Source organism: Athene noctua, chromosome 17 (assembly GCF_965140245.1).
Source record: "Athene noctua chromosome 17, bAthNoc1.hap1.1, whole genome shotgun sequence".
Lineage (NCBI taxonomy): Eukaryota > Metazoa > Chordata > Aves > Strigiformes > Strigidae > Athene > Athene noctua.
This window is the reverse complement of record NC_134053.1, coordinates 12,951,474-12,966,049: the sequence shown is the minus strand read 5'-3', so window position 1 is coordinate 12,966,049 and position 14,576 is coordinate 12,951,474. Positions and strand designations below refer to the sequence as shown.

At 57.2% G+C, this 14,576-nt stretch overlaps 1 protein-coding gene across 2 annotated transcripts in view; it reads left to right on the top strand.

The window, feature by feature from the left end:
- Positions 1 to 1,151: 1,151 nt before the first annotated feature.
- Positions 1,152 to 14,576, top strand: part of SRRM4 (serine/arginine repetitive matrix 4) — a 50,124-nt gene continuing 36,699 nt past the window's right edge. For both annotated transcript variants that reach the window (XM_074920720.1, XM_074920719.1), the window contains exon 1: positions 1,152 to 1,401. In XM_074920720.1, the coding sequence (XP_074776821.1) occupies positions 1,271 to 1,401 (131 nt within the window). In that variant the 5' untranslated portion in view covers positions 1,152 to 1,270. The remainder of the gene's footprint in view (positions 1,402 to 14,576) is intronic.

Below are 14,576 nucleotides of genomic sequence, written 5' to 3'. Positions count from 1 at the left end.
GCTCCCACCGCCTATTGTTCCTGGCTCCATTATCCCCCCGTTGCTTACATAAATGTATCGTGCGGGTTTCCAAGGCACAATAGAGAGAGTCTCATTCATCCAAGGTCACCAGCTTTTACTTGCGCTTCAAAGCATCTGGTAGAAGAAGCATTTTCTCCTAAAGACATTTTTATTGTACTCGGTGCAGAGGCTAAGGGAAATCGCACCACTGCACTTCTGCCGCCCCAGCCTTTCCCTCCCTCTCTCCATGTGCCCCGTCCTGGTGGGTTGAATCCTACCCTGGAAGGTGAGGAATTGTTTTCTGAGCAGGTTGGGACCCACTGCAGGGTTTCCCAGCCTGGCACTGCCCAGCCCCCAAGCTGGGGCCAAGAAGCAGTGTGTGCCATCCCTGTCCCTCCACCAGTCTCTGTTAAATGGGAAGGGATGTGGAGGGGGAAAAAAAAAGGGGGTTTCTTCCAAAATCTCCTCTGTGTAGGAGTCCCGGTATGAACCAGTTACAGAGAGGTCTACCTCCTGCTGCTTTCTGCCTCAGCCATCTGAGCTGATGGCTCTAGGCTCTCCCTCTTTCTTCACCTGTGGCGGGTAACCGGTTGGGAGCGGGCAAACACAGCCTGTGTTGGGGGACAGGGACTTGTGGGGACCCAGGCTGGTGCTCTGCCCTGGAGGCTTTGTCCCCCACAAAGGGCGAGGCGTGGGGGTGCCCACGGTCCAGCAGCTGGAAGTGGTTCCTCGGCTGGGGAAGGCAGTGATGGGGACGGAGCAGGGAAGGTGCTGGGGACGGAGCAGACGCCGGGGTGGAGATGGGTCTGTGAGGGCGACAAACCTGCCTGGAGGGTGGGAGCCCCCCAGAGCCTCTGCTCCAGGGTGACCAGCGAGGCGGTCCCCGGTTTCCCCAGGGAGAGGAGTGGACCCGGCCCAAGAGGGGCCACCGGCTCTCCCCGGAGCTGCTCCCCTGCAGCCAGGGCAGCACCGGGGCGGTCCCAGCCCCCGGGCCGCCGCCGCCCCCCCGGGCCGGGCCGGGCTCCCCGCGGCTGCGGGAGGCGGCGCCGGGGAGGGGACGGACGGGGCCGGGCCCGGCCCCTCTCCCCGCCTCGCCGGCACAAAACGGGAGGCGGGGGCGGCTCGGGCCTCACACCTCCCCGCCAGCCGGGGCAGCGCCGGGCCGGGCTCCGGGCACCGGGCTCCGGGCACCGGGACCGGGCTCCGGGGCCGGGCGGGTACGGGGGATGTAGCGCTCAGCACCGCGGAGAGCGGCGGGGCCGGGGGGGCCATGGCCAGCGTGCAGCAGGGCGAGAAGCAGCTCTTCGAGAAGTTCTGGCGAGGCACCTTCAAAGCCGTGGCCACGCCGCGACCCGAGAGCATCATCGTGGCCAGCATCACGGCCCGCAAGCCGCTGCCCAGGTAAGGGCTGCCAGGGCACGGCGGGGAGGGGCTCAGGGACACCCCCCATTCTGCCTCCGGCTGGGGGCTGCACCACCCCGAGCCTCATCCTCACCTCCAATTAGTGCCCCCCCATCAGGAGGGTCTGGGGGGTCTCCTCCCCTCATCCCCAGTTAGGGGCTGGAGGACCTGGGGGTCCCCCCCATTGCCTGGGGCAGGGGGATGTTGGCTGGCTGGGCACCCCCCGGGTAGGTGCTGTGCTCCGGAGGGGAGCAGGCTCAGGAAACTTTGGTTCGGTGGTGCTTGGAGCCGGGGAGCTGCCTGCATCCCGAGGGAAGCAGGGCAGGGGCCTGGAAAGCTCTAGCTGGGCTATGGAGGGGGGGCAGTGGTGTGGGTCACCAGCCAGAAATTGTGGCCACCTCTATCCCTGCCATGCAGACCCCTGGGGTGTGTGTCCTGCTGGTTGTCTTGTCTCTGCATCGCCCCTTCACCAGGGACCCTCGGGAAGGTGATGCCCGGGGAGGGGAACAGCCCCGCTCCAGCTGGACCCTGCCTTGGTGCCGGGGGGAGGCTGATGGGTGCACCCCAGGGACGCGCTGCCCGGAGGCTACGGCTGCCCCAGGAGCCTGCACACAGCCATGGGCCAGGACAGCTCTGGCACTGCTGTCCCCCAGGGTGCCTGCTGCCCTGTTCCTCCCGCTCCCAGGGAGGCCGGTGCCCGCGCGTTTGCCAGAGGAAGAGCAATGGCCAAAACTCGTGAAATGAGGCAAGGGGGCTGCTCGTACCCCCCGAGACGCTCAGCCGGGCTGTCACATGGGCAAGGAGCCCTGCGGCTTCCTTGCAACTATGTGCTCTCTAATTTAGACCAGTTTTATTTTGCTGACAGTCTCAATACTGGTTAAAAATATCCTCTTTGCACTGTTCTTATAAGGAAAGGAAGCTTTTACTGGTTCTCCTCTCTCTTCGCTCTGTATTTCCACTGCTGGCTGCTCCCCACCCGGTGTGGGGAACAACCCAAAGTTTCATGAAGGCAGCAGGTCTGTAGAGGAGAGGGGCTTGGCCTGCAGCGGGCTGGGTGTTGGGGGATCAGCCTTACTAAAGACCAGAGAGCTCGTGGGGAGCGAGCCATTTCGGATGCCTCCCGTGCCAGCGGAGGCTGTGAGCCACAGCGGCGATGGGGACGGGGCTTCCACTGCTCATGCAATGGGGCTCTGGCTGCTCATACAATGTGGGGGTCACTTCGGCCCCTGTGGCCCAGCTGCCCGAGCATTTTTCCAATCTCTTCAATGACCACTAATCAGGGTAGGAAATTGGGAAAGGCACGGTTTAGGCTTCCAAAGAAAAGCAAATCCCATTTCCCTGGGTAGTGTTTGCAGGGCTTCAGCCTTCCTAAGGGAAAGGAATCACCGTGCCTTTCTCCTCCCCTGCATCAGGCTACGGTTGGCACCCAAAGGGGCCGTCAGCAGGCTGGGTGCTGGCTCACACACACGCACTCTCTCCTGCCTGAAAGTGCCTGAGTGAGCTGTGCTGCTTATATATCTTGTAATCAGAGATGTAATAAGACAACAAATGAGGACATTGGGGAAATACAGCAAGTCCAAGTACCAGGAGCAATGCACGGCTCTACATGGCAATTTGGATTGCCACGAATATCCTGGTCGGGCTGAGGACCACAGCTGGGAGCATTTGTAGCTCTGTTAAAAAGTTAACGAACGCGTGTGCCTCTCCATTTCGCTGGCGATGCCAGCTCCAGCGGGAGGGGAACCATCTGTGCAGGGGTCGGGAGCTCTCAGCGCACAGCAAAATGGACCCGCCAGCTCGGTTTCGCTGCGTTTTGCACCTTGGCACCGGCAGATCCTGCGCGATGGGTTCCCGACGCCGGGATGTGCTCCGCACAGCCGGCCGTGACGCTGCCAGGTCCCGGTGTTGGTGCAGCCCAGCTCCTTTTGTCTTCTCGCACTGTGTGCCGCCGGCCGGGGCTGGGGGACGTTCCCCGCGGTGCAGCCATCTGCCACCACCCTGGCTACAGGTGTTGAGCAGGGGCAGCCGCGGTGGGGCTCTCCCTGGGGTCTGCAGGGCGCTTGCTGCGCTCGCCCCTGCCCCCATGTCACAGAGGGGCTTTGCTGCTCAGGGGGCCGAAGCCAAAGGCTGGGGGAGCAGAGGGACCGTGGTCCCTTGGCTCTTCTCATCAGGGCTGCCGGCACAGCTTGCATCACACAGGGCTCTGCCGGGAGCCCGCGGCTGCTGTCTTGGCAGGATCCCGCCTGTGAGATGCCAGAGCTCACATCTCCAGGCGTCTTGCAGGGGCTCCCCCTCAGGGCACACAGCAGTGTCCCCAGCACCCCGAGCCAGCACCTGGTTTGTAGTCCGGCAATAGCCAGAGCCAGGCTCCTGCTCCCTATCCGTGGGGAGAACAGTCCCAAGGCTTGTGGCAGCTCCTCTCGCAGCCGCCTCCGTGCCCTGCTCCACTCTGGGTTTGTTTTTCCTGAAGGTTTCCCTGCACCGCTGCTCAGATTGGCCTTTCTTCCCTGACGATGCCCCCGGCTAATTTAAGAGCAAGTGACTGCAGTGCCAGAGAGCAGAGTGCACCAGAGAGGAGACGGGGAGACCAGTTAGCCAAATGAAAAATTAAGATGACCATCTGGATTTCTGTTTTCTCCCACACTTGACAGCTGGTCCTCTGCAAGCGCCGCGGATCTCTGCCCTGGATCTGGCCCCACACTTCCCGCAGCAGTGGAGGCAATGGGCATGGTCTCTGGGCCGGTGCTGCCCATCTCCCCATCAGTTTTTCTGATTGAGCCTGTGCCCTTGGAGGGTGCAAAGGGGTTCAGCTGCAGCATAAGGGTCCTGCTGAGAACCCTCACGGTGGGCATAGCCCAAATCCATCCCCACAGGTTGCCCTGGGCATGCCTAAGGGCTCAATCCTACATCCTTGTGGGGCAGCAGTGGGGTTCCCGGTGCAGACTGATTTTTTTTAAAAAAATTCTTTTCTTCCCTCCTCTTCCAGCTGGCTCTGCCCTGTGCCCCATCCTTTGCCACCGCCTTGCTGCTGGTCCTGGAGATAAAGCTTCTTCCATCTAAATTCCCATCAAGCTGTCTGGGAGGTTTGGAGGGTTAAAGCTCTGCTAAACCCACAGTTCATCCTGGAACAAAAGAATACATTAATCCCTTTCCTGTGGGGCTGGGGGGGAGGCATGTACTACACCCCTAGACGGCTTCGTGCCCAGAGCAGGGCTCTGCCAAAGTAAATGGATTATTGACCAGTTTGCAGCATGAAAGGAAAAACCAAGGTGATGGGGAAAGGGGCTTTCCCCAGGCAGGGCCTGGTGGGGTGCAGCCTGGGGCTGTGCTTTTGCAGCTATGGTTGGTGTGGGGAGGCTGAGCGGGGCTGGGGCTGCTCCTATGCTTTGCTTTTGCAGGGGGGTTGCTCTAGCACAGGCAAAATGCCAGGGTGGGATTTGAGCAATTTGTGTGCCCAGTGGGCTGGGGAGGGCTGGGGTCAGGGACAGGGACACCCCACCCTGCCTCAAGCCCCTCTGCCGAGCCAGGGTGCCCTCGCTCCCTCTCACTGGTCCATAAGGATGTTGCAGTCCCCACCTGATGGCTGCTGCAAGGGGCTTTGGCTTTTGTGAACTGAAAATACTCCTCAAACCACCTCCCGTGATAAGGTGCCTGCGGTCTCTGCCCAGCCTTTGGGGATGGGTATCACCACCATGGTGTAGTCCCAGCCCCACAACCAGGATCCCCTTTTCTCCCTCTCAGCTGGGCTTTTGCCTGGTCTCTTCCCTGGCCACAACCCCAGCCATGGAACGGTGGCTGGGAGCCCCTTGGTACCCAGCAGCCTGACTTCTCCTGGTGCTGCTGCGAATTTCATCAGCACCCGTCTGCTGGGGAACCTGCGGGTGCCAGGGATGGCCAGGCAGAGAGATGCTCCAGGGTTCCCCTGGGACGTGGAGCCAGTGGCAGTCTGGGGGCTTGCGGGATGCTTTGGGGGTGTCTGGGTTCCCTGCTCCCAAGCCGCCAACCACAGCACTGTGGTACAGGCTGCCCTGTCCCAACACCCCCAAACTCAGACATAATCCACTTCTTCATGAAAAGTGAGGGCAAGGCTGAGGCTGGGGCCTGCAGCTGCTGGTATCAGCTCCTGGGGCAGCTGGTGCTGCCGGGTGAGCACCGGCAGTGCTGGGAGAAAGGAGGCTCCTGCATCCCTCCCTGCCAGATGGTCTAAGTGGGTCACATCAGGGCAGCACAGGGGATTTGTGCTTTAACCCTTAATCCCCCTGGGTGCACTGTGCACAGGGTGGGAGGGAGGGCTGTGTTGTTGAAGTGGGATTAAGCACAGTTTCACTGCCTGGTTTGCCATTGTGGGTGATCTCGGGGACAGGTCTGGGTGCTGCTGCAGCAAACCTCCTGGGACAAGGGTGGCACTGTGTCCCCCCTGGCTGTGCTGGGACTGGGCAGGAGCAGCTGTGGCACTGCAGTGCCAGGGGGTCACAGTACCCCCAGCGAAGGCAGAAGGTGGCTGCAATTCCCCCGTGGCCTCTGCAGTGACTTTTGCCCCAGCAGAGAGTGCCCAGTGGACTGGGGACCAGGTCTCTCCCATCCCAACCTCTGGCTCCTTGGCCATATTTCGGTGACCCTGATCCCCGCTCATCCCCAGCCGCCTGGCAGCCCTTGGGCATCAGTGTCGGGGTGTGCTGCTAGGGAGGAAGAAACCGCTGGTGGCCATGCTGTGCTGATAGCCCCCCACTCCTGTTAATCCTCCCCCTTGTTGGTCGGGCATCTGCTCTGCGGGAAGAGGCGGCAGCAGGGCCGGCCGCGCCAGCCGCCTGGCTGCCATCTGCTCCCTCCGCTCCCAACGAGCCTGAGCACTAATGAGCCCATGGCCCCGGCCCAAGTGGGGGGAGAGGGCTTGAAAAGAAAAGCAGAGGGGGAGAAGAAAAGCCCCTGCCTTGGAGGGGCTGTCAATAGAGAGGCTTTTGTCTGCCCCTGCCCTCGGGCTCCAGCTGGACGGCGGGAGTGGGGAGAGCTAATTAGGCAGCTCAGGAGCTGCTGGGAGGGTGGGGGGAGCAGAGCGAGGGGCAGAGCAAGGGGTGCCTGCGAGACTCCCCTCCCTGCTGCTCACAGAGCCTTCATCCTCCTCCTTCCTCCGGCCCTATCCATCTGCCTTTCCACTGGACTGGTGCTGGGGACTGTGTCCCTGCTGGCCTCCCCAGTGGGGTGGGGGACACCTCTGTCCCCACAGAGGTGGCCCAGCTGGCACATTGGTGGGATGGACCCACACCAGGCTGAGTGGGATGCCGTGAGCACTGGGCAGCATGTCTGGGCTCAGCACCCATGGGTGCCTTAGCCAAACAACGTGTGCATCATCATGGGATGGTGTAAAAGCACTTTGGAAGCCCCCATAGGAGCCCCAGACTTATGGATGGGGACATCTTAGAGACTTTGGGTACCCCCAAAAGTACCACCTTTCCCCACTGTACCCCTGTTGCAGTCATGTGGCATTTTTTCACCCTCACCTAAAAGCTCCCAGAAGTGGGTGTGGGGCTGAGGGTTGTCCCCAGACCAACGCTGCAGGGACTGGAAATAGAAGGGTGGTGGGAAACACTGTGGTTTGGAGGATGGGCAGTTTCTGACCTGTAAAAGCTTATTTGAGTGCTCTGCTCAGGGCCCAGATCTGGCTCCGTGGCTCCAATTCCCATGCTCACCAGCAAGAACATGGGCACAACCTGGCCCTCATTCAGAGGGAGGGCTCAAAATGTCTTGTGGGGAAACAGAGGGTGCAGCTCTTTCCAAATCTGGGGCTTCCTGTTGCCCCCATCCCTGGGGAGAAGGGAGCCCATGCTGCACCGTATCTTATCTCCTCTCCTTGTCCTCCTCTTCAGATAAGTGATGAAATCAGGTGGAAGGAAGCAAAGTGGGGAATGTCCACTAGCTGGCCAGAGGATAGTTTTGTAGGAATATTTGATTTTATCCTTAAATAGAGACACCTGCAGATGCTCCCCTAGCTGCTGGGGAGCCCCTGTGTCTGCAGATGCTGCAGAGGCTCGGCCCCTAGATGCTGGGCTTGTGAGTGCAGCCCCGGCAAGGTCCAGCACTTCAGGGGGCTGTGCTGACCATGGGGTGCCCTCCCTGACGGGCTCAGCATGGTCCCAGCACTTGGATGAGGCTGTTTCACAGAGGTGCCAAAGTGTGGAGCAAAAGGCCAGGGCAAAATGTGAAAGTTTAGGATCTTGTGGGGCGGAGACCCATCCCTGCCTGGCTTGGGGAGAGCTGGCCAGCCCCTGTCCCTGCTTGTCTCCTGCCCCTGAAGAGCCAGGAGAGCAGGGCTTTTAAACCCCACGCCCCCATGCACACATTCACATCCCTCCCTCGATGCCCAGCTAAGAAACATTTAGGGCTGCGAGGCCCTAAATAATAAATAGCAGCAATGATCCTGATGTCAGGGATTGCTAAGGAGCTTCTGCCCACCGGCAGGTCCTGAGGCCACTCTTGTCTCCTTGCTGTCACCATCCTGCCTCTACTATCCAGGGCAGTCTGTTGCACTGTGGCTTGTCCCCGGAAAGGGACTCTGTGGACCCCACTCTTGCTGTGCATGGGGTCCCCCCTCTCCTCTGGGGTCCCCGGGCTTGGGAGATTTCTCCTTCCAGAGGGCCATGGCTGGATCTGAGCCCTTCTCTGCTCAGTCTCATTCCTACCCCTTCCCACATCTCCGTGGCAGGTTGCTGGACCTTTCTATATGTACATGTTTCGATAAGATGAACTTTTCAAATGCAAACCCCACATCACTGAAATGAAATCATTTCATGCATGACCACCCTTTTCTTTTTTTTCTCCTTGTCTCCCTGTGGCCACTGAAACCTTTTCATCATTGCAAAGCCTGACCAAGGCTATCAAATCCCACCTGCATTTTGGCTGTGGGTGGTTGCCACCACCCCTGGTCTGGCTCAAGTTCCCCAGGGGCTCTTTGCTGTTAGCAGAACATGAGTCTGCTGCGACCCACAGTCCTGCCCTACCCCACGGGAGACCCATACGCAGCTCCTCAGGCCCTGATCCCTGGCGGTGCCACCAGCTGGAAAACAGGGCTGGGTCAGATGCCCGGATCGGAGCCCTTTGGCATTCCCAGCAAAGCACAGGGAGAAACACCAAACCCCAGGAACTGGTTTGCCTTTGCAGCCCCTCTTGCTGATTTTACAGGTGCGTGCAAAGGTACAGAGGTCGTGGTGTTTGAAATCTGGCAGGAGCAGTGGATCCCAGTGGCACAGCATCCCTAAGAGGGCTTTGGTGTGATGTGGATTTGACACATGCCAGGGATGAGCGGGCTGCACCACCACCTCCGGCAGCATGGCTGGGCACAGTGCCCGTTTCTTGGTGCCACCATCACTTGGCAAAGTCCACGCAACCCTCTGCGGGACGCCGGGTGCTGCAAAACTGGCTTCTCCATCAGCCACTCGAGCTGAAAGCGCTGACAAACACTGGGAGTTTAAAAATAGCAGGTTTTTTCGCACACGGCGGGAGCACTTTCCCTGCCAGTGCAACAAGGACTGCAGGAAGGGCTTTAAAAAAAAAAAGGTGGGGAAAAATCTCTATTAAAAACTCTATTGGTGTCTCAGGCCAGCTGAGATGGATCCCTAGTCTGGAGGCAGTGAGGTTGGGGCTAACTGCTTCACTAATGACCCATTTAACACTTCATGTTTAATTTATGTCTCGTCATTAATGAAAGGAGAAACAGCTACTGCTGCCCAGCCCTGACTGGAGGCTTGGCAAGGCACAGAGGTGGGAGTTGGGGCACCGGGGAGGGCATCTTCTCAGTTGCTCCTGAGCAGTTCCTGGGTGGACAGAGGGGTCCGGGGTAGTGCGGGCAGGATCTTGCTGCCTGCGGGGTTGCTCTGCTCTCTCCTCTCGCCCCACTTCATCCCTGGGGTAAGGGAGGCTGTGCTGTGCTGGTATGGGCTGCAAAGACCTTTGTGCTGTTGGATCCAGGGACTGAGATGTCCATCTCACATGCAGGTGGCTGAAAATGCTCTGAGACTCATGGGCCACGGGGAGAAAATGGGTTTTCTCTGCCACTAACAGCAAACTCCAGCAACGCATCATCCTGGTGGAACCCAACAGCATTTTGGCAATGGGCTGGTTTTTTTGAATTTATCTCTGTGCTTGCGTGTGCTTGAGAGCACGTGTGTTGGGGTGTGACTGGAGCAGAGCCGGGTAGGAGGTTGTGATTTTAGCTACATTACTGTCAGGATGAAGAATTAGCTATTGCCCAGCAAGAGAAATATTTTTGCATTAAGAGATTTCACAGTTAAAGACCACCTGCTGAATTAATCTGTGGGTCAGCTGGAGCTGCCGTCTAACCAACAGCCCGCCAAAGACGTGCATATATAACACCTATGTGTAATAGCACATAAATATATCATAACTTATTCTCCACTGCTCTGTTGTCTGCAGCCAGTGGAGCAGCTCTCCTCTGGTGGAGTGGGCATGGCCAGGGCCGTGCATACCGAGTGCGGGAGGCAGTTAGGGCTTTGAGCTGACCTCCTCCTGAGAATGGAGGTTTAACTCTGGGAACCTACTGCCTATGAAGCACTTGTCCTCTTCAAATTCCCCCTGCACAGCCAGATTTGTTACAATGGGGAGAAGCAAGACAAGTGAGTTCAGCACTGCTTCTTCCAAGGGACGGGGTTTTTATTTGCCAAAAAACTCCAAGATCAGGAACATATAGGAAAAAAACCCTCAAAGCAACAAAGGATCCCAGTGCCCATGTTTCACCTGCCCTTCCCTGCTGTGTGTGACGGGCTCTGTGGTTATCTGCCTGCTGCAGCCGCCCACCCTGTCCCTGCCTTTGTCTGCCCATCAGCCACGCGTTGGCCGAGTTAATGAAGGATGCTGGTACAGGGCCACCGGAGCGGAGAGGCAGGCAGCAAACGCGTGCCAGTGGGAGCGAGGTGCAGTGGGGTCTGGATGGGCACAGCCGGCAGAGAAGGAACAAAGGGAGCTGCTGGTTAATCACTGAGATGGGGGTGTTTTGCAGCCTGACCCCCCGGGGATCAGTGGAGCACACGGGCTGTCGGCCCACTGTGCCTCGTGCCTCCTAATTGAGGATGGACCTGATCTCCTGGTGACCTCCTCTGGCCCTGTGTCCCCAGACCCTGGCTGTGCCGAGAGGGTCCCTGTGCGGGGTTGAGCGCTGCAGGACACGGCACATGTTGGCTGCATCTCCCACAAGGATCCCAGGGCATCCCTGGATGCTAGGACTCGGTTGCCCATTCTGTCCAATGGCTGGAGAAGTCATTGGCCTAGTTTTGGAATTCCTGTGTGTGGTTCAGGAGCCAATGCAGGTTTTTTGGATGTTTTGGAGAGTCCAGGCTGGCCGACACAGCCGTTTCATGCTCCAGGCATGTTCCTGCCCTTGGGTGTGCTGAGGCTGTGTGACTGTGCCCCTGTCCGTGCCCTCGCTGTGACCGTGGAGCATCTCAGCACCTGCAGAGACAGATCTAAAGGCACAACACCAGCAGCACGTGCCAGTGGCAGGTTTGGCTCCCACTGTTTCCTGCCTCATGGCAATAGTTACTACCCCATTGCCCTTGGGGGCCCCCCAGAAGTATTTTTTCCACCCACAGCCCAATTTCCCTGTCCTTATCCCTCCGAGCAGGCTTCGATGTTCAAGGGCAGGCAGTCAGCATGAGAGCTGCCACTCTGGGGGCAGGTGGGTTAATTTTGCAGTGGAGGCTCGTGGGCCAAAGAGATGGCTGCTGGCTCTGCCAGGCTGCGAAAGCCACTAAAGGCATGTTCATCCCTGATTAATGGAAACTGAAAAGCAGGATCCTGAGGACCCATGGCTCCCCTGCCCCCTCCCCGCCACAGGCTCCGTCTGCCAATCCTCACCCTGTGCTGCCGACGGGTTTGTCCTGCATAGAGCAGAGGACAGTAGGTCTCACCTTCCCCTTCCGCAGCAGAAAAGCAGGCAGCAAATCCCACGGCCGCAGCCTGTGCCCTGCCTGCAGAGCCGGCGCTGGGAGACGGCCACCGCCTCGCTCCCCCCGCTCGCCCTCCCCACTGCGTCGGTATTGATTTGACCTGAACTCCCTTTAACGCGCTGTGATTTCTTTCAATTAGGCTTTGAGCGAGGCCTCTGCGGCGTTCAATAGAGCTGGCCCCAGCACAGTGCTTGGACCAGGACGCTTGGGGATGCTCCGTGTCTTATTTTCTCCACAACCCATGAGGATAATCCCACTGCTTAAATGTTGCTCCTTGTACCCTCTGCATTTTCTAGCTCTTTCCATCCCTTGGACTGGTGGCTTTGCTACCACAGCCCATAGGACAGATTTGCCGCATTGTTAGCTGGTTCACCTTCCTAATTTAGACAAGCACCAGACATGCATGGTTCCCTCTGCTCTGTGTAGGATCAGCCCTGCTGCCAACCAGAGATGAACCGCACCTGAGCAGCCCTCATCTTCCCATCCCCAGCAAAGCTGCCTTGCTTTCCCCTTTCTCCTTGGTGGCTGTCATCTCCTCGGGGACATACTTAGCAGAGTTGGGGCTTGGTGTCACATTGTTTCCGGCAAACTAATGGGCAGAGTGCTTGTTTTCAGAGATTGTATAGAGCAGAAATCCCTGCACTTCATCTCCAGCTGCAATTACCGAAGCCAAGTCGATGCGGTTGATGGTAATAGGATGGTAACACTGTCTGAATTTGTATTTAATGCTGATTCCAAGGGTCTATAATTTTCATCAGCACCACATGACTTTTTATAGAACAGAAAAATGTGAGAGCAGTTAATGAGCTGTAATTCTGGAGAGCTTCTGCCTTGATTGGGACTAATTATTTTCTTTATAAAAATAATTAACAATCCACACAACCTATAGAGTGAAAGGCATGTGGCATTAATTAAACCATGTGGTATTTTCAACGCACCTTTATCTCCTCTTTCTCAGCACACCCTGAATAAACAGTGGTGTTGCACTGCAGAAAGCCAAGCTGGGCACAAGCTCGTATTGGGGTGAGGGCTTGTGCAGTGTGAAAAGGGCAGGTCCTGAGTGAGGGGGCTGCATCCAGATCCTACCTCCTCAGCCTCCCAACATTGCAGGTACCGTAAAAATCCTCATTTGGGTAGCAAAGGCTGTTTGGGCAAGAATAACGTGATGGTTTTCACGTGTGGGTTGTCCATGATGGGTGCAGAGGGGATGCTGAGGATGTCTCTGCTGTTTTGTCTGAAGAGCAGCCCATGGGACCCCACAGAGAGGTGCAGGGGTCTGCACCGGGTGCTGTCGCTTTCTGTGTGGCATCAGGATACCCCAAAATTGAGGTGGCCACTTTGCAAAAGCGAAGATCTCCAGCGCTCTGAGATCCTGAGATGAGTCCCAGGCGAATGTGTCCCAGCATTGATACTGCGTGGGTCTGTGCGTGCTTAGACACACACTTACATAATATATAATTGTTAACAAGACTAATTCCTCTATTTTCCTGGAGGTATTCTGAAGAACTAATGAATATATTTGCATAATCTTGATTTTGTTTATGAATAATTCTGGATTATCCAAATGTGAATAACACCGGGGCTTTGCCATTCTAGATTGCCTTTCAGCTGAGGATAGCAAAGCATTTTACAAATATTAGTTCAGCCTCACAAATCCCAGCAAGCAATAAAATTATTGCTACACCCAATTAAAGATGGATGTGCCGAAAACGGAAATGATTCTCTCCAGGCCCTCCTGGCAGAGTCTTCCATACGGCCGAGGAGCCCAGGGACCCACCTGTCTCCTTCAAACCTTCCCCCTAAGGAGCAACAAGCCAATAAATATTCTCCCCTTTCTTTTTTGGGATGATTTAAAACAATGTTCAGAGTTGCAGGGTGATGTGGATGGTTGGGGACAAGGCCTAGGAACAGAGAGGGAGAACTCTTTCTGGCTCTGACCCCCAGACAGCCCTGGATGCTGCAGCACTGGGTACCCCGGTACCCAGTGTATGGCAGGGATGGCATGGCCATGCCAACCTCTCCCTCCTTGGAGCACGGCTCTGTCTTCCCTCCCAGAAACTCTCCTTAACTTAAAGCCCCCTCACCAGTCCTTCCTGGGCAGCTGGCAAGACCACCAAAGTTTTTCCTTCGGGACCAGGGGTTATTGCAGAGAAGGAAGATTGGAGTCAAACCAAACCCTTACACCTATGAACGTGCAATTCAGTAATTTCCCAATTCAACTGACATAGGAGATGTGATACAGGGAGGCAAAGGGCCCTTCTGGCCATAAAAAGCACCCAGCAGCATGTAGCAGGGGTTTTAAAGCCCTCTTGCCACCTCCCTTCCTGGGCTGGGAACGCTGAAGGCTCATGTTTCCGGCAGGAAAAAATCTGTTGCTTAACTCCTTTCTGTGGGAGCTAATTGCTGCCCACACATCCCTGTGCTGGGACATCTGCTCCCTGCGCCATCACTGAGCCCTCCTGGCCCCATGTGGCCCTGGCAGTGCAACCCTGGGCATTGTGGGGGGATGGATGTTCAGAAGGCAAGTCCGAAATGTGACCAGGGACCCCCGTCTCGCCAGACCCCCAGGAGCTGCTCATGGGTGAATGGTGGGGTTGGCAGAAAAAGTTATCCTCGACTCCTCTAGGTCTGGCAGCCCCATGGGGCAGAGTGAGACTGGTGCTGTCCTGTGAGGGTGATGCCCCTGGACACCTGGGTTGGGAATACCCATCTGGATGCACCCACACGTCTCTCCTTGGAGAGTTTGAGCAATTTTTCATGTCAGAGTTGTTTCAAGCTGAGCCCTTGGTATTGCTGTTCACCAGCTGCAGGCAGCATGCATGCCTGTGTCCTGGCACGGGGAGGGGGGGCTCAGGGGGTGGTTTATTAATGGAATGCAGTGACTTGAGTGTCCCTGTCCCCAGCTGTCTTCTCCATGCTCTGCCCATCAATGAGAGTCGTTCCCAGGACAGCTCTGCTGGCAGGCAGCAGCTGTGTGAACAGGTTGGTTTTTTTGAGTTTCCTGAGTGTTGGGATTTCCAATGTGTTTTCCCCTCTTCTTCCAGTGGCAGTTCAGAAAAAGCAAATTAAGGGAGACGAAGAAAAAGCCTTATGTGAGCAGCAAAGGGAGCATTGCTGCTCCAGGTGGACCTTCTCCAGCCGTCTTCTTACTGACTCCAACATGCCTTATTACTAATTCATTTTTAAAGTGATCTTCCAGCACTCCCAGGAGCTCCTGGT